We start from the raw sequence: 16,674 nt of genomic DNA, 5'->3' as shown, positions 1-16,674 counted from the left end.
ATGATCTCTGAGCACCGACAAGTAGGACATTCCCTGCAAGAGACAGAAGAGAGAAAACACCCCCTGTAATGATAATGCTGGTTCATATTTGCTCATTCTTGATTGACTTTCACCGGAGTCTTTCACCCGCTGTCATCAGAAACACCAATTACAACGTAGACAGGTAGAAACGGTTGACGAGTCAAGTTTATCCCGATTGCCTAGTTTCCGATGCCGATCTCCGATTTCATTTACACTTTACACTGTTCTTCTTTGTCGATCTGCATATACGAGGGCGAAGAATGTCGGGGTAATTTGTGTGTCACCCTTTCGCATCGACAACTGTTTGACAGGCTCTGACCTATCATCAACACCGGGCCTGTCCGTACCGGAGCTTAGGTCCCGGGGCGAGACAAACTCAGAAACAAGACGAATCAGATGCCCGGAATTACAATGCAGTATAATTGATGATTTGTGACTGGTCAATCGCACATGCATCGTGAGCAGCATCATTAGTGAAGTCTGTCACTTCTTACGCTGTTGTACGTCAAAAGTTGTATACAACAGGTCGTGAATACTGAGGCTTGGCTATCATTTCGTCGTCATGATAGATTCATAGTTGTGTAGACAGCATTCGTAGACCAAGGTCTCAAAGTTCATAAATGCATCAAACACATCCATATCTCCCTGAATAATTAAGCAACATTTTATACTGAATAGAAAATGTCTTCCATTCGTGCAATCATTACGCCTCAACTTCGAGCAGCTATCAAACCTCGAACGTTTCGTCTCCAGCAAAGTCCTATTCGTTTGCAAGTCGCAGCCATGTCCGCTATTTCCGACGCTATTGTCAAAGATCACCGCGAGCTGAAGGATTACTACGACGAGGTAGTCAATTCGCGTGACCACGATCATCAGCAAAAATTCGGCAATCAATTTGTTTGGGAGCTGGCCAGACATTCAATTGGAGAGGAACTTGTTGTATATCCTGCCATGGAAAAGTACATGGGGACAAAGGGAAAGCGCTTGGCCGATGAAGATCGTCAGGAACATCACGAGGTATACAGACCCTAACACTCTTTCACATCCCAGTTCAGAACAGCTAACACATTAGGGAAAAGGTCAAGGAGCATCTCAAAGTGTTCCAGAATCTCAGTTCCACAGACTCAGAGTACTTACCCAAGATCAAAGTAATCTGGAGTTTGTTGGAGAAGCATATCGATGAGGAAGAGAACCGCGACCTCCCCGCTCTCGAAGAAGCCCTCAAATCTCACGCGCAGGAAACTGAGTCTCTGGCGAATCAATTCTCCAGGACAAAGCAGTTTGTCCCTACGCGAAGTCATCCCAGTGCTGGTGAGAACCCACCTTTTGAGACAGTGATGGGACTCATGGCCGCCCCTATCGATAAGCTCATGGATATGTTCCGTAAATTCCCTGATAAGAGGGAGCTGTAAGTACAGGGATAGTGTTGTGAATTGTGCAAGGAGCAATGACAGTATATGTATATGCACGGTTTCATAATTCGATTGAATGTAAACTATATAATTCAGATTGACAGTTGCATTATTATGCAAGCCTCTTATCAGTGACATCATTGGCGATAAGATGTCTTACCCTACAACTCGGACTTTCTGAATTCTATTGCTTGGTATAGTCCTTTCATGTCATCTGCGGTATCGCTTTCTATACATTTCCCGTTCCGGGCTATTTGCTAGAATAACTATAAGCCCTAACTTCTATTTTCTTGTATTAATGTCCTGCCTAAGGACATTGGGAATTGATTCTTTATCACGCTGTGTTGTTTGTTAAAAAGATAAACAAACGCCAATGACCGAACGCTATTCATCAAATGGCCATCCATTTATCTATCAGTTCTTTGGGGAAAATGAAAACTGGTTATACTTGACATTTAGCAATGTATATCATACATCGAGTAAAGCCCAATTTGATGTTGCACTTATTCCGCGTGGAACTTTGAGCAAGTAAAATTACATCTTCTATCTTATCATTTATCTTATCACCCATGATATCGTTTATCTTATCTGCAGATAATTGAACGCCGACTCTAACCGAAGGCTATTTCCATTTGTCAAAGAAAAGAAAAGATGCTGGAAAATATCGCATACAACGTCGAAACCGGCTGATGAGAAAGGCAGAACTGTGATTATGGCAGTCTGCAGAATTAGATTTGTTATGGTCGAGTTACTACATAAGCATGTCACTCATGATGTGTAAAATGAGACATCGATATCATTTAAATGATGAGTTGCGTGAGCTTTCTCATGTAGAAAACTGTTCCCTCATTACATCGTAAAATGAAACGAAACAAAGACAATCTGCATGTATGCTGGTAGTCATTATCAGACAGTAGTCACAAAGATCACAAGCCATGCCGTTATCGCTCATGGCTCAAGTAGAACTAAAAAGGGTATTGCAGGGTTAATCCGATGCGGGGTTACGCATCCTCATCTCCAAACTTTTATGTTATAACTTATCAGTCACACCAAGTTAAAAACCACTGTCTCATCGCAACTCTCACTCACAACATCACCCACATTCAAAATGACTCCCTCACTACAAGACGCAAAGATCACCTTCCTCGGTGGTGGCAATATGGCCGCCGCCATCATTGGTGGTCTCCTCGCCAAGAACACCGACAAGCAAAACATTTATGTCTCTGAACCCTGGGACGTCAACCGCAACAAGATGGCCGAACTCGGCGTCCGCACCACCGCCGACAACAAGGAGGCCGCTGCTGACGCTGATGTTGTCATCCTCGCTGTCAAGCCTCAGGTAGCCAAGGGTGTTTGCGAGGAGCTCAGCTCAGCTTGGTCTGGACGCGATAGCCTGCCTGTTGTTATCTCCATCGCTGCTGGTATCACTCTTGCTAGCATTGCACAATGGTTCAAGGGCGACAGTGCAAAGGCCCCTCATATCGTCCGTGTCATGCCCAACACACCTGCCCTAGTCGGAGAGGGTGCTTCAGGCCTGTATGCTGCTGAGGATGTTACTGGTGCTGAGAAGGAGTTGACCTCTGCTCTCCTGGGCAGTGTCAGCAAGGCTACTGAGTGGGTTGACAAGGAGGAGCTTCTCGACGTTGTCACCGGTATCTCTGGTAAGTTTATCATCATCATAAATTACAACACAGGCTAATTCATCAATCAGGTTCTGGTCCTGCTTACTTCTTCGCTTTCGTCGAGCACCTCATCTCCAGCGGCGTCAGCCTGGGACTTTCCCAGGAGCAAGCCACTCGTCTCGCCACTCAAACTTGTCTTGGCGCTGGAAAGATGCTCGTCGAGTCATCCGATGAGCCTGCTCAATTACGAAAGAACGTTACCAGCCCTAACGGCACTACCCATGCTGCACTTGTCAGCTTCGAGAACTCGGGATTGAAGGAGATTGTCAACAAGGCTGTCAAGGCTGCCGCTGACCGTGCCCAAGAGCTCGGAAAGAACTAAGTTATGACATAGATGCGTCGCAAGGACATGACGAATAAAAAAAAAGCAATCTAATACATCCTACATTGGAATGTGCCTATCGCCAATTTGTTAAAATGAGATGCTATGAGTTATGTAGTTCCACTATTACTTCCCCGATGACAACTTTGAGTCGTAACTTAGGATACCGACCAGCCTATCTCGCTTAATGCAATTCTCAAATGAAAAGCTGCTGGCAAGCTCCTCCAACTCATCCTTGCTCTTATCCCTGAATAGCTCTGCAAGCTCCCATCCAACATACTCGCTCATCAAGCACTCCCTGATGGCACGCTCAAACTGTCGCTCAAATGTCCAGACCTTGGGGTACTTGGTATCTCTATACTTCTCCAGCACTTCGTCCTTGTGTCCTTGGATGAAGGGCTCGTATAGGTGCTTGACGCCGTCCTTGTTGACTACACCCCAAAAGTCGAGGCCGAGACGTTGCTTCTTGGCGACGAAAGGAGCAATAAGACGCATGTAAGGTGATTCAGGATCAACATAGACCATGCCTTGGTAGCCGATATCCTTGTACAGCCAGATCGACCAGTTGACGTCTGTCTCTCTGTAAATCGCAAGCTGCTCTTGTAGTAGGTTGAAACGTTTGTTGTTGGTCTTGACACCTTCTTGGCCCTCCTTATGCTCATTCTGATAGACTGGTCCAAATTCGCCGTTCCAGATAGGGACGTTCTTCTCTCTCATGAATTCAACCTTGCGCTCAAAACTGCTGCGCAACTTGGAGTTTTGCTCCTCTGTGCCTTCGTATTGCTCGCCAATGGGGAAGCCGAGGAAACTGTAGTCGTGGCAGGCATAGACAGCGTTGGGAAGTGGCTTCTCTGGGAAAGCTCGGAAGTCCATAGCGTATGTGTTTCCATCGACAAATACCATGTGGTCGGGGTCAATAGCTCGGACTTCCTTCTCGGCTCTCTCGTACCACTTGATCAATCTGTCGCCGTAATGACCTGAAGGAGTTTTGGACTCGTCAGCAGGTTCGTTGAGGAGGTTGTAACCAGCGATGACAGGGTTGCCCTTGTAGTGAGTCGCCAAGGCCTTCCACAATTGGATAGCCCGGTCTTGGTGGTCCTTGAAGTCCCAGAATGCTGCTCGGGAAAGGCCGGAGTCACTGTGCCAATCTTGGTTCTGACCTCCGGGAACAGCGTGTAGATCCAAGACGGCGTAAAGGTTCTGCTTAGCACAAATCTCTACACATCGATCAAGCCAATCGAAACCGGATTGCTTGAGGTTGTCAGGATCCATATTATTGATGAAGTGACGGTAGTTGAATGGGATGCGGATGCAGTTAAGCCCTAGTGATGCAAAGTAGGCAGCATCAGAGTCTGTGAAGAAGTGGTGACAGAGTCTGTCAAAGAAAAAGTTGGCCTTCTCTTCGCCTAGAACCTCGGCCATTTGCTCTCTGTGTTGGAATTCGTGGCCGGAATAGCCAGTGATAAAGTTCTCCATGTTGAGCATACCACCAATGGCTGCGCCCTTTAGGATGACTTGGTTTCCTGAGGAGTCAACAATCTTGCTACCCTCTGTGTGCAGCATCTTGCATGTTGCTCTCTGAGGGAGGCCATTTGAAACGCCCTCGTAAGAGCTGGAGTTGTCAGCTGCTGCGACCATGGCAAAGGATTATTGGTGCGATGAAGAAGTGAAATGGATAAGCAGGAAGCTTGTTAGGAAGAAGAATGAAGACTGTGAGATGTTTGCTAGTACCAGAGAACGCATCTCCTTTCACCTAAATACTTTGTTCATCCTCTAAGTGGAGTGTATCAGGTGGTTTCTTACGAGCGATACTCCCCGACGGCTCAAATCTCCACACCATCTCATATCATGGAGGGCGAGGATCTCCGCAACTACGGTGGATATTCTGCATGACTCGCCAAAACACGGGGAAAGCGAGCAAAACACGCATGTGGTATGGCAATGATGCGATTAGAAACAAAAGGATATTAGCTATTCAGCTTTGATTAAAACTAATTTATTTGTTCGCGCCTAAACAGAAATTAAGCTTTCTGCTATCCCGTACACAACAGACTGGTTATACCCGGGCCCAATACAACTAATTTACCACGTTAATCGCCGAGTTTATGCAACACTTCCTCCAAGAATATCCGATGGTGTGACAACCCTGTTACATCATCCTCCCATGCTCTCAAAACTTGCATAATTCTCTCACACGCTTCTCGCCAACCGTTCGGCATTGCCGAACCTAATAGCCGAGCTGCAAGCAATACCGTCGCGGATCGGACGAGGGCTCGGATCATGAACCATGTTCCGTGATGACGATGTAGGAAGCCAGCTTGGTTGACATCGACGTTCAACACGTGATACTCCAAACCCTTGGTGACAAGGTGAAGGCCTGGTATGGGTGTCGTGATACCTCCATCTAGAGCGGCGAGATGGGCCATCACAAAGGGCCAGTAGAGTCGTTCGAGGAAGTTTACCAGATGGCCGCGGAGGACAAATCGACATACGTTGTCTTCTTCGGGGCTCGTTGTGATTGAGAGCTCTGGTGGGAGACTATCAGACCATTCATTTGCTTGAGCCTCGTAAGATGGTACAATAAGTGCGAGTTGCTCCAGAAACTCCACATTCGAGGCTGATGCGCGATGTAACTCGAGGATGTCCTTGCATGTACGATTGGAGAGCCGCCTAAGAGATATCTCGGATAGATAAAACAACCAGGCTGTATGTTGTCTGCTGGAAGCTGTAGTCTTGGTTGACTCCAGAGGATGTGGAGGTGTAGGGAAGAAAGGTGGATATAGCACGCTCGAAGAATAAGGCATGCTATAATCGGGAAGAGACAATTCTCCTCTCAATTCCATCTCAGACTTCCAAGCAGACCAGTACACAGCTTCTTGTTGTGTTTCACCCAATTCTGGTCTTGAAAACTCTGGCCCGTCAGAGGCGCTTAAGAATTGTGCTTTCTGCAGAAAGGGCAGTGTTTGACACGTTGCTAGTGCCTGTGAGAAATATCGCCAGGCTTCGAATGGCCTGAAAGTGCTCATGAGATAGACTCCAGACAGAAAGAAACATTGCGCGGAAATGATATCGGATCGAGCCATAAGGGTTCCGATTCTCTTCTGCGCTGCTTGGAACAACGCTTGAGCCTCGAGATACTGCGTTGAGTCAGGCCGCAGATGGGAAGTGGCGTCGAGGGATGTAGCTATCTTCCCCAAAGCGCAAATGATCAATGTTAAACATGACCCTGGTGACCAATCAATCCCCTCAATAACGACATTGAGGACAACCCTCCTTGCAGATGCTTCTTCCAAGATGGGGTTCTTGCAGTGTACGTGCGCAAAGAAGTTATCCAAGAGCGCTTTCACACCCTGGGTATCTAAATCCGCTATATCCGCTAGCGAGTTGCAACCGGGTGAATAGGACGGTGATGGTTGGGGGGCATCGTTCTGAAGGGTTGCATGGGCCGACATGTCTCGTGAGAGAACGGACCAGAGGAGAAGGCTTTCCATTTTCTCTGGCAGGATACTCCTCAAGGGCAAATCGCCTATGGGCGAAGGGTCTAGTTCATCCACGGGAGACTCTTCAACAGTAGGCAATTCCTGAACATGGCCATTTGCGTGTATAACACTGACAGCTGATTCCGAATGGGAGGCATTGTCTCGCGTATCGCGAAGTATCTTTTCCAACTCATCCAATCGCTCTAGAATCTTGAGACTTGCGGGGTCAAATGCCGACAGATCGACTGGGGACTGGATGCAGTTCGCCCCGACGCTGAGACAGTATGAGCATGTCGGTTTGAGATTGTCGCATTTAGTCTTTCTGCTCCGACACACTTGACAGGCCGTATTGGCTCGTTTTCGCGGGTAGAAGGCGGTTCCGCGTGGTGCTGGTCTCTTGCCTGGGCGACGTTCCGGTTCCTGGTCTTGGAGTTGATCGGCTGATGCTTGCGGAGTCATTTTATCGTACCGTCGTTTGTTACCGAAGGACAGGTTGAGGTGGAGGTGAAGGACGTGGAGTGGAGGTTCTCAGCTCGGGGAATGTCGCTCCTTTTACAACTCGAGTCGTGACACCACTTTGAGAAACCTGGAGTGGAGATTTCATCGGGGAATGTCGCTCGTATCTGCCAAATGAGGAATAAGTCTATCCCCGCGATCCCCAGGTTGGCCGACAGACGATCTCCCCACAAACCCCAGACTGGTCTAGACCGAACTAGTAGTGAGTATTGGGTTGGATCGTTTTTTTCTTCGCATGACAGTGGGTGAAGCTTCCTTGTCACACCATTCTGTGCTGTTGGCCATGGTACATCCGATGCGATAATACCAACATCGGGAAGTGGCATGGGTCGTTGTATATAAGGTACGGCAGCTGGCCCTCTATCCCATGTTTCAAAACACCAACAACCGCAGTCCATTCTTCATCACTTACATCGTGGTATTAATTCACCATGGAGGCTTTAAATAAGCAGTCTGCTATCAAATCAGACCTCGAACTCCAGGCCAAAGCCTCAGGAACAGAATATGTCGATGAGAAGTCCCACGCTGTCAACACGGATCGCCAAGCTGAGCATGATCTCACTCTCAAGCAATGTTTCAAGCAGCATCCCAAAGTGATACTCTGGTGTTTCTACTGGTCAATTGCTGCTATAGGATGGTAAGAACAATCGATTGTCTTTGCAAATCATATCACTGACAGTTTTTGTATAGGGGTTTCGATGCCCAGATCAATGGCGCAATGATCTCGGTCGCCTCCTTCCGACGTGACTTCGGGTATGCCCACCCTCGATCGATTCATATACCCGCCTAACACAGTCTTAGATATATCGAGGACGGCGAAGCCATCCTTCCTGCCGATTGGCAAACAGCCTTCAACACCATCAGCTCCGTCGGAGGCTTCTTCGGCGGTTTCATCTGCTCCTGGATTTGCGACAAAGTCGGTCGAAAGAATTCCCTTGCCATGGCTCTTTTGTTAGGTACTGGCGGTACCATCGGAGAGTGCATGTCACACAACAACGTTTCCTTCCTCATGTCCAAGCTGATCCTTGGTTTTGCACTGGGCTTCTTCCTTACTCTTGCACCACTCGCAACATCCGAGATCTCGCCTGTTGTGCTCCGTGGTATCGCGACAGCAGGCGTTAACCTTGGTATCGCCATTGGTCAATTGGTTTCCAACGGTGTGATCAAGGCCTTCGGCGAGAGGACTGACCATTGGGCTTGGCGAGGTGCCTTTGCCACTCAGGGTATCTTCATTGTCTTTTTGGCTGCTGGTCTGCCTTTTGCTCCTGAAACACCATGGTATCTGGTTCGAAAGGGGAAGATTGACGAGGCCAGAAAGTCCATCATCTCACTCTACGGCTCATCGGTCGATGTTGACGCCAAGCTTGCCACTATCCAGGACACAATTGCTGAGGAACAAGCCATGTCAGCCGAAGCACCATCATGGGCACAATGCTTCAAGGGAACCAACCTTGTTCGAACCACGACTAGTATGGGTGTTTTCGTCTGTCAACACTTTGTGGGCATCATCTTCGTCCTGGGCTACTCGACATACTTCTTCCAACTGGCTGGCCTTGAGGATTCTCGCAGTTTTGATCTCGGTGTTGGAGTCACAGCATGTGGTGTCCTTGGAAACATCTGCAGTTGGTTCGTCGTCAACTCTTTCGGTCGTCGCAAGATCTTCCTCTCTGGAATGGGCGGCCTCACAGTTCTCTTGTTCCTCATTGGTATCATGGACGTGGTCCCAACCGCTGCTGCCAAATGGGTTCAGGCTGCCTGTACTGTCATCTACGCATACGTCTACTTTGCCACCGTCGGAGCTATGGCTTTTGCTGTCCTGGGTGAGACAGCCTCCTTGGCTTTGAAGGCCAAGACCATGGCGCTAGCTACCGCTACCCAGTCTGTTATGGGCGTCGCTATGAACTTTGCCATCCCTTACATGGTCAACCCTGACGAGGGTAATCTAAAGGGCAAGGTTGGCTTCATCTTTGGTGGACTTGGTCTCATTGGCTTTATCTGGAGTTGGGTCTATGTTCCTGAGCTTAAGGGCCGACGATATGACGAGATCGACCACATGTTCCACAACAAGGTCAGCCCTCGAAAGATGGGAGAGTATAAGATGTAAGGCTAGTTACTATGCTTGTTGGAGGAAACAGACCGTGGCATTTAAAGTTGGTTTTGTAAAGTTGTGTTGTGTATTTAAATAGCGGATCTATAGAGCACATAGTAATTATTGTCGCAGCGAAATTACCGGGAAGTTAAATGACCGAATAAGATTTCAACCCCGATTAATTGTGATTCTATCATCTAACCAAGTACATATGTCCGCATAACGAGGTACTGGTATAAACTAAGAATAGGCATCGCTCTTCCCTTTCCAAGCCCAGTAATTCCGGGGGCTTACCCCAGGAAAGCTGCGAGCAGTGGTAGAGCATACATCAGTAGCTCACGTACGGTTTGAGTCTTTCCAGCGATGTTGGTCTGACCCTCGCCGACAGTGGTCGCCGATGGCGATGCTGCGTCCCCAGTCCCAGACCCAGATCCAGAATCTGAGCCTGAACCGGAACCAGAACCAGAACCAGAGCCTGACCCAGAGTCAGAATCACTTCCACCATTTCCACCGCCACCGCCACTGCCCTTGTCCCCTCCGCCTGAACCACCTCCAGAATCACTACCACTGCCGCTGCCGCTGCCGCTTCCACTATCATCACTTGAGTCTCCACCACTACCAGAATCACCATCCCCATCTTTGTCACCGGACCCAGACCCGGAGCCACTACCACCATCATCCTTTCCTCCTCCTCCTCCTCCGCCTCCACCTCCACCACTCTTGTCAGCCCTAGCAACCCTAATATTCGCATCCTCAATCGTGAGCTCAACTGGCTCCTCTCCACACTCTTGAATCATGCGGATCTTCTGGTTTTTGGCAGACTCGAAGGGATCACTTTCGATGTCCTGTGAATCATCACCATCACCCTTGGAAATAAGCTCCTTGTCGTAGACCGTGTTCTCATCGACCAACATCTTGAGACGAGATCCAGTCTTGCCATCCTTGGAGTTAACAGAGCCGATTCTGTCTACCTTGACGGAAAGAAGAACGCGGATGTATTCTCCGGCAGGGATCTTATCAACCTCACCGCTGGTGGGTGCGATCTCGCAGTTTGCTTTGCCGTTTGGTGGGGGCTTGAGTAGTCTAAATGGGGTCAGTATAAGATGTGTGTCGAGAGCTATAGATGAGAATACTTACACGGCCTGTTCGCCATTGGAAGCTTCCTTGAACTCGGCATAGTCACCAAGCTTGGTGTCTTCTTCCAAATCAACGGGAACCTCATATGCCTCTCCTGTTGGGGCAGGTTTGGCACCGGTAACCGTGGTGAAACCATCTTTACCAGTGGCAGCAGGGGCAGACGCCTTGGGGGGTTTATTATCGGATCCTGTTGAGATGGTATCTGGGTCAGAGTCTGTATCCTGGGTCTTTTGGGGCTCATCTAGAAGGTCTGTCGTCTTGGGACTATCGCTATCCGCCGATGGTTCATCACCATCGGTCTCGGTAGGGGAGTCGATGCCAGTCTCAGAGGGGGTCTCAGGTTGGTTTTGATCGCCTTCCGTTTCCAAAGGTGTAGTGGGCGAAGCTATTGGACTGTCCGTACCTGAATTTCTATCTTCGTCGTTGTCTGAAACATCTGAAGCAGCGCTTGTGGGCTCTGCGTCGGTAGCAGTTGGTTCGTCATCGCCTCCAGTCAAGGTTGGTCCTATAAGTTCAGCTCTGGTATTTGATGGTTGATCTTCTGATCCTGAGTCAGCTGTAGGCTCATCTGCAGTTTCAGTCACTGAATCAACAGGTGTCACGGTAGGCAAAAGAGCCGGTGGTGGATCAGAGGCCTCAGGAGTAGATACTGGGTCATCTTGGCCAGTTTCTGTTGGTCCGGGTTTAGCCTCTTCCGGCGCAGGGTTCAGAGCATCACTTGGAACGATATCGGGTTCACTATTGGTTGCGATAGGTTCCTCACCGTTTGTATCTGTAGGTTCTGGGCCGTCTGTGGGAGATGGTTCGACATCAACATCTGTAGGCTCTGCATCTGTGGGAGAAGGATCGGCATCGGCACCGGAATCTGTAGGCTCAGGGTCGTTGGTGGCGCTGGGCTGTTCATCATCGGAAGGTTCTGAAGGCTCTGTAGGGGGCTCGACCGGAGCGGATTCGTCGGCAGGGGCTCGGGCGTCGTCACCGGAAGAGGGCTCTGGCTCTGGCTCTGGATCAGGAATGGGATCGGATGTTGGTTCTTCGTCTCCACCGCCATCTCCACCGCCTGTCGACAAATGTTAGCAAGCGCTTTTATTATACAGAACAAAAGATAGGGTCGGCTTCTTCAAACCCAAATATAGTGATGAGTATACTAACTTACCTCCGCCTGATGGCTCAGGAACTGGGACATCTGCTCCGCCTGTTTCGGTAGGAGGATCTGCTATAGTAGCTACAGCATCGTCACCCGCCGAAGGCGCATCGGTTTGGCCTAGACCTCTCTCAACCAGGAGACCTATGACAAGGCCTTTCAATAAACGCATAGTGACAAGCAGAGAAAAGGTTGTTTGTAAAGGTAATGAATAATGAGCAAGGTGAGTTGGATGTATACTACACAAGATAATAATACTGACATTGCTCTTCCCTCTTATACATCGCAACTAGCTGTTTGTCTCTTTGCATCTAGGCCTTCTTTGGTGGATATTTTCATGCGCAGACATTCAGCCATTCAGCCACGACCCAGCACTAGTGGTCGGAGCTGAAAAATAACCATTCCCCTTACCCAATACATTCTGATGCATATCAGCCTTATGGAGCTTCTGGTAAAGCTTAGTTCGAGCAAACCAGACGGATTTGGGAGAGTTTTAGCGAGGAAACGACGCCATCCAGCATGTTTCTCCGTCCGCAAGGCATTCTTTCACCACAGTTCGCCAGGGATCGGGGCTGAGGTCAATCGCCGCAATTAGACATTTCTATTGTTTTAAAATTATGTTTGACATTGAACAGAAATGGGCTTGATCATACCCGGAAATCTCTTCTGCCGACGCTGAGGGGGGGCTGGGTGGTGCCCTAAAGAAGCTTAGAGCAAGCCACGTAATCAATAGACTGAATCTCTAAATACAAGGTTAAACAGGCCTCCTGGCAGCAACCTTTAGCGGATGAGCCTCAGTATTGTAAACAAACAGATTAATTCCGTCATCTCCACCCAAAACATGCCATTCGCCCTTGCTTTCTGTCTGGATCAACCATTGGTACTTGAGTGTCTCAGCAAGCATGAAGCTAGCCATGATGCCCCCTCGAGGTCCGTCGCCAGACGGAGAGAGCACGTTATTCACGCTCGCAAATCCATCACCGACACGCATGGTCCTGTTCTGGGCTAAAGTGTACGCCCAGGCCACGTCGCGCCAGTACTGAGACTTGGTATGCTGGTAGGCATAATACCAGCTCTCCACCGCCTCTGGGGCTTGGCCGCCTGAGAAGATACCATCGGGAATAAAAAAGCCTGAGCGTGAATACAACTCTGTTTGGTTGTTATTTTCAGGCTGCGACAGGAGATCTGTATCCCAATTGTACAGTGTCGGGCCAATGCCTGATGCGGTGTATCGGTAGCCGTTAGCGCAATATTCGCTGAAAGAGAGGCCGTAGTCTAGCCAGTCAGGGCGATCCATGGCTGAGCTTCCCAAAATGAATGAACCTCCGATGAAGCAAGCGAGGAATTCTGTGTATTTGACCTGCTCTTTGCCTGCAAATGTCGTCACCATGGTCAAGTCTGGTCGCGAGGATGGATGCGAGATCAAATGTTTGATGGTTGAGTCAGCGGCTTTAGTAAATCGCTCACCGTAGTGACCGAAGCGCTCGGGATCATAGACGAACATCTTGATAAGATACTCATAAGCTGAGTCATTGCCTGATGTCCATCCTCCGTAGTTGTCTAGAATTTCTCCCGTCTCAATGCTGAAGTTTCCACCTGTGAGCCCAGGCCACACTTCTGAGGATGGTGAAAGCCAGTACTCTTCAGCGCGATTGGCAAGTTCTCCATATTGGGGGTCTCCAGTCAGATCTGAGAGATGCTGCCATTCGAGAACAAGGGAACCCATAACAGCCAAGCTTGTGGTTCGCATTCCATCTTCCGTCAAACTGTCATCGCTGGAAGTTCTATTCTCAATAAAAACGTCATTCATCGGAATGCCAGTAGGCGTGTCAAAGGCAAACTTGAGACTGTCGGCTAGTGTCGTGGCTTGCGCAAGCAGCGTATCAATCTTCCTCTCTTCGATCTTGAGATGGCGGAACGGTCCCTTGAGCAAATCGTATGCGCTCAGCAAACCACCAAGGTAGCGGATATTAGTCTCGAAAAGACTGACAGAACTAGGCTTCGGGGTATTTGTCTTGGTAAAATTGATAGTGGGGATAAAATCGAGAATTGTGTCAACGATATCAGTCTGCTCCATCAGGATGGCAGTGTCAAGACCGTCAACAGCTGTGACGCCCCATCCATTGCGGTCGTCTGTGTAGTTGCTGTACTTGGGTCGCAGAGAGTCATGAGGGAAGGCATGTGTATAGTAGCCGTTCCATGCAAAGCGGAACATGTCAACAATCTCATCTGCGCGCTTATTCTGATCTGGCTCAAAGCCGGTGTAGTCATAATCGCGCCCACGTTGTTCCGGGTAACGAAGGTTTCTGTCAGACTTTAATTTTTTCTGAGAGGCTGATACAAAGACTGGTAGCGCGAGGCTATAAAAGAAAGAAGTCAACAGCATGGTGGCTACGATGAATGGAGCGATAAAATAAATAATGACCAAGACTACTCAAAGCAGATGGAATGCGCATTATGATATATGTATCGCTGTGAACGGCGGATCTAAACAACAATTTTATAAGACACATGAATGACTTAGACAGCAAAATTCCCTGTCATTTTACATTTGAACGTACAGAGTACTCTGTATGGTACGGTTAATCAAGAATTAAGTTTCCGCGGGGTGTAAACGATGAAGGTAAAGTTTGATGAGTTTATGCACAGAAATGTCCAAGAGCTAGCTAGATCGACAGGAGATATTACAAAAGGTCAGTGCTCTGCTCAGAAATTGTGTAGATCTTGCAACGTCGGTAGTTGAGAAACCAATCAAGCTTTGACTAAAACGCCTGCAATTTCGGTATTTCGGTACGTCGGAAGCTTGTTACGAATGTTCTAAGAAGAAGAAACTAGGGACCACAACAATTGGTTGGATCAATGCAAATATTGGCGTTAGTTCAATGGCAGACTTCAATAAACGGAATGGCCGGAGATGGTATGTTTGAAGGCAAAACAGACTATGGTTTGGTCTGTATTCTATCTCTATTTATCCCATCGCAGTGTACAGAGTAGATATAGAACCTCTCTAAGTACTAAGATACTTAAACACTAGTCATGTAAGAATGCAAGTCGTTCGCTTCCATGAACTCCTTCCAGGTCGTCAATTTGAGTCCGGGTAGCTGTCATAGACATATTAGAATTGGTTAACTCATAAACTCTGGAAAACTTTTACCTGGTTGGCTTGGACAAACTCGGGCCTTTCATAAATCATTCCAAACTCTCGGAATATAAGTAGCTGCTCGGTAAAGTCTAAGGCAGTCACATCGTCCATGTGTTTCTTGAGGATGCCTTGAAATTCATCCGAGGACATCTCGTTGTAACGAATGTCGATATTATATGCTGCAAATCGTCAGTCAATAATTGCTTCAACAATCTCTGTGTTACCTACCTTTAGCCATAGAACGAATCTTTTCTCCTTCCGAAATTGCTTCGGAGTAAAAGGCGATGGTCTTTTCGAGACATTTGTTGGGATGGTCGAGAATGTACTGTACCAACTTTCCCGTGTCGGAGATGGCAACATTGGGGAGATGAGTAGTCTCGGGCAAGACAAAAGACCTCAAATAGGTTCCATCCGTTTGCTATTTAGCTTGATTAGAAATTTCGCTCCGTATACTTCAGAAATCTTGCGTACCTTGACAGGAAGATAAGTGCCTGGCTGAGTAAGACAGTTCTCGAAGTAGTTGGGGAAAAGCACAGAAGTAGTCTTCTTCCACAACTCAGGCTTCTCCTCACGAATGTACTTGGAGACAGCAGCTTTGCTCTGCCAGTGATAGACATGTGGATAAAATCCTTCCGAGATCTTGTTAGCATCGGGAAGATCTGCCCAAATGAGCTGTTCAAGGTGCGGTAGTTCAGCAGCAATGTCCATGATAGCTTTGCCCTGGGCTTCTTCTCTAGCACCAGACATGTGCTGCCAAAAGTCTGTCATGGCGAAGATAACATGAGCATCGTGAAAGGCGTCCTGGAGACTTTTTGGGTCATCGACATCAGCCTGTTGGACTTCGATGCCAAGTTTGGAGAGCTCTTGAGCCTTTGGAGAAGAGGTGTTACGAGTCAAGCCACGAACGATGTAACGATCTGGAGATTGGGCAAGGAGTCTTGCGACAGAACCTCCCTGTCATGAAAGACAGTGATTTAGTTTCGTGATCGAGTATAAGTGAATATGAGTCGAAGGGCTTACCTGTAGACCGGTTGCACCAATGATAACAACCCTCTTTTTCTGTGTAGTTTCTTGAGCCATTGTGGAATTTCGGCAGTGCGATGAAGGTTGTAGAGTTTGGATGGATATTTTGAAGTATGAAAAAGGTGATTGATGATAAATGACAAATGAAGACGCTTTGTTGAATATTTATATAACAATAAAATCTTGCTCAATCTACGATTCCTCATTCTGTGGGCCTTGTTAAAGATCGCAGATTCGTTCCTATCATGTATGTATATCTACATGTCATAATAGAAACATTTGCCGCTGATTCAGCGGGTATATAGATCACCACTTTGCTCGTATATACACGTATCCTCTAAGATCCACAAGTACCGAAACCCGCTAGTGGGTAGCAGAAAAGTTGACCTTTGTGCTTTAGGGTATAGAAATAAATAGACTAGGGAGTATGGTCTAAGAAGCATAAAGTGACCTACTAATTTCGTCTATCATGCTTCTGCAGGGTAACATTTTGGGCATCCTGATAGCCCGGTCTTTCTAAAGTACCGTAGAGCGAAGACTAGATCACAACCGGGCAGGCAAAGAAAACTTCCGAATACCATTCAATTCTCCGAAAATGAATTGTTACCGCACGCAATCTTCTTAGCTAAGCTTAAATTGAGAACAGTCTACGTTCAACTGCTGCGCTTCCACCTACGTCACGATAAATACTAACTCGACCCCGACCA

At 47.8% G+C, this 16,674-nt stretch overlaps 8 protein-coding genes across 8 annotated transcripts; 3 read left to right on the top strand and 5 right to left on the bottom strand.

Annotated features, from left to right (window-relative positions):
* Positions 1-702: 702 nt before the first annotated feature.
* Positions 703-1,433, top strand: FSST1_007733 (uncharacterized protein; the record flags this gene model as incomplete). Its single annotated transcript, XM_083224546.1, has 2 exons — positions 703-1,038; positions 1,101-1,433. 2 exons carry the CDS (start codon positions 703-705, stop codon positions 1,431-1,433), a joined length of 669 nt encoding a protein of 222 aa, XP_083083694.1.
* A 1,108-nt stretch (positions 1,434-2,541) lies between these two features.
* FSST1_007732 (pyrroline-5-carboxylate reductase dimerization-domain-containing protein) lies at positions 2,542-3,437 on the top strand (the record flags this gene model as incomplete). Its single annotated transcript, XM_083224544.1, has 2 exons — positions 2,542-3,094; positions 3,145-3,437. The coding sequence occupies 2 exons, from the start codon at positions 2,542-2,544 to the stop codon at positions 3,435-3,437; spliced, it is 846 nt and encodes a 281-aa protein (XP_083083693.1).
* Positions 3,438-3,563: 126 nt separating this feature from the next.
* FSST1_007731 (glycoside hydrolase superfamily) lies at positions 3,564-5,075 on the bottom strand (the record flags this gene model as incomplete). The annotated part of the gene is made up of 1 exon (XM_083224543.1): positions 3,564-5,075. One exon carries the CDS (start codon positions 5,073-5,075, stop codon positions 3,564-3,566), a length of 1,512 nt encoding a protein of 503 aa, XP_083083692.1.
* Positions 5,076-5,527: 452 nt separating this feature from the next.
* Positions 5,528-7,375, bottom strand: FSST1_007730 (Zn(II)2Cys6 transcription factor; the record flags this gene model as incomplete). The annotated part of the gene is made up of 1 exon (XM_083224542.1): positions 5,528-7,375. One exon carries the CDS (start codon positions 7,373-7,375, stop codon positions 5,528-5,530), a length of 1,848 nt encoding a protein of 615 aa, XP_083083691.1.
* Positions 7,376-7,863: 488 nt separating this feature from the next.
* On the top strand, positions 7,864-9,536 carry FSST1_007729 (general substrate transporter; the record flags this gene model as incomplete). Its single annotated transcript, XM_083224541.1, has 3 exons — positions 7,864-8,069; positions 8,123-8,185; positions 8,234-9,536. The coding sequence occupies 3 exons, from the start codon at positions 7,864-7,866 to the stop codon at positions 9,534-9,536; spliced, it is 1,572 nt and encodes a 523-aa protein (XP_083083690.1).
* A 275-nt stretch (positions 9,537-9,811) lies between these two features.
* FSST1_007728 (uncharacterized protein) lies at positions 9,812-11,974 on the bottom strand (the record flags this gene model as incomplete). Its single annotated transcript, XM_083224540.1, has 3 exons — positions 9,812-10,604; positions 10,659-11,718; positions 11,815-11,974. 3 exons carry the CDS (start codon positions 11,972-11,974, stop codon positions 9,812-9,814), a joined length of 2,013 nt encoding a protein of 670 aa, XP_083083689.1.
* A 582-nt stretch (positions 11,975-12,556) lies between these two features.
* On the bottom strand, positions 12,557-14,188 carry FSST1_007727 (glycoside hydrolase; the record flags this gene model as incomplete). Its single annotated transcript, XM_083224539.1, has 1 exon — positions 12,557-14,188. The coding sequence occupies one exon, from the start codon at positions 14,186-14,188 to the stop codon at positions 12,557-12,559; it is 1,632 nt and encodes a 543-aa protein (XP_083083688.1).
* Positions 14,189-14,825: 637 nt separating this feature from the next.
* Positions 14,826-16,024, bottom strand: FSST1_007726 (NmrA/HSCARG family protein; the record flags this gene model as incomplete). Its single annotated transcript, XM_083224538.1, has 5 exons — positions 14,826-14,903; positions 14,957-15,123; positions 15,173-15,362; positions 15,416-15,898; positions 15,965-16,024. 5 exons carry the CDS (start codon positions 16,022-16,024, stop codon positions 14,826-14,828), a joined length of 978 nt encoding a protein of 325 aa, XP_083083687.1.
* Between the last annotated feature and the right edge of the window lie 650 nt (positions 16,025-16,674).

The sequence above is a fragment of the Fusarium sambucinum genome, chromosome II (assembly GCF_050947815.1).
Source record: "Fusarium sambucinum isolate potato_lamoka chromosome II, whole genome shotgun sequence".
Taxonomy (NCBI): Eukaryota; Fungi; Ascomycota; class Sordariomycetes; order Hypocreales; family Nectriaceae; genus Fusarium; species Fusarium sambucinum.
The sequence above is the reverse complement of the archived record's forward strand: the minus strand, read 5'-3'. Positions and strand labels throughout refer to the sequence as shown.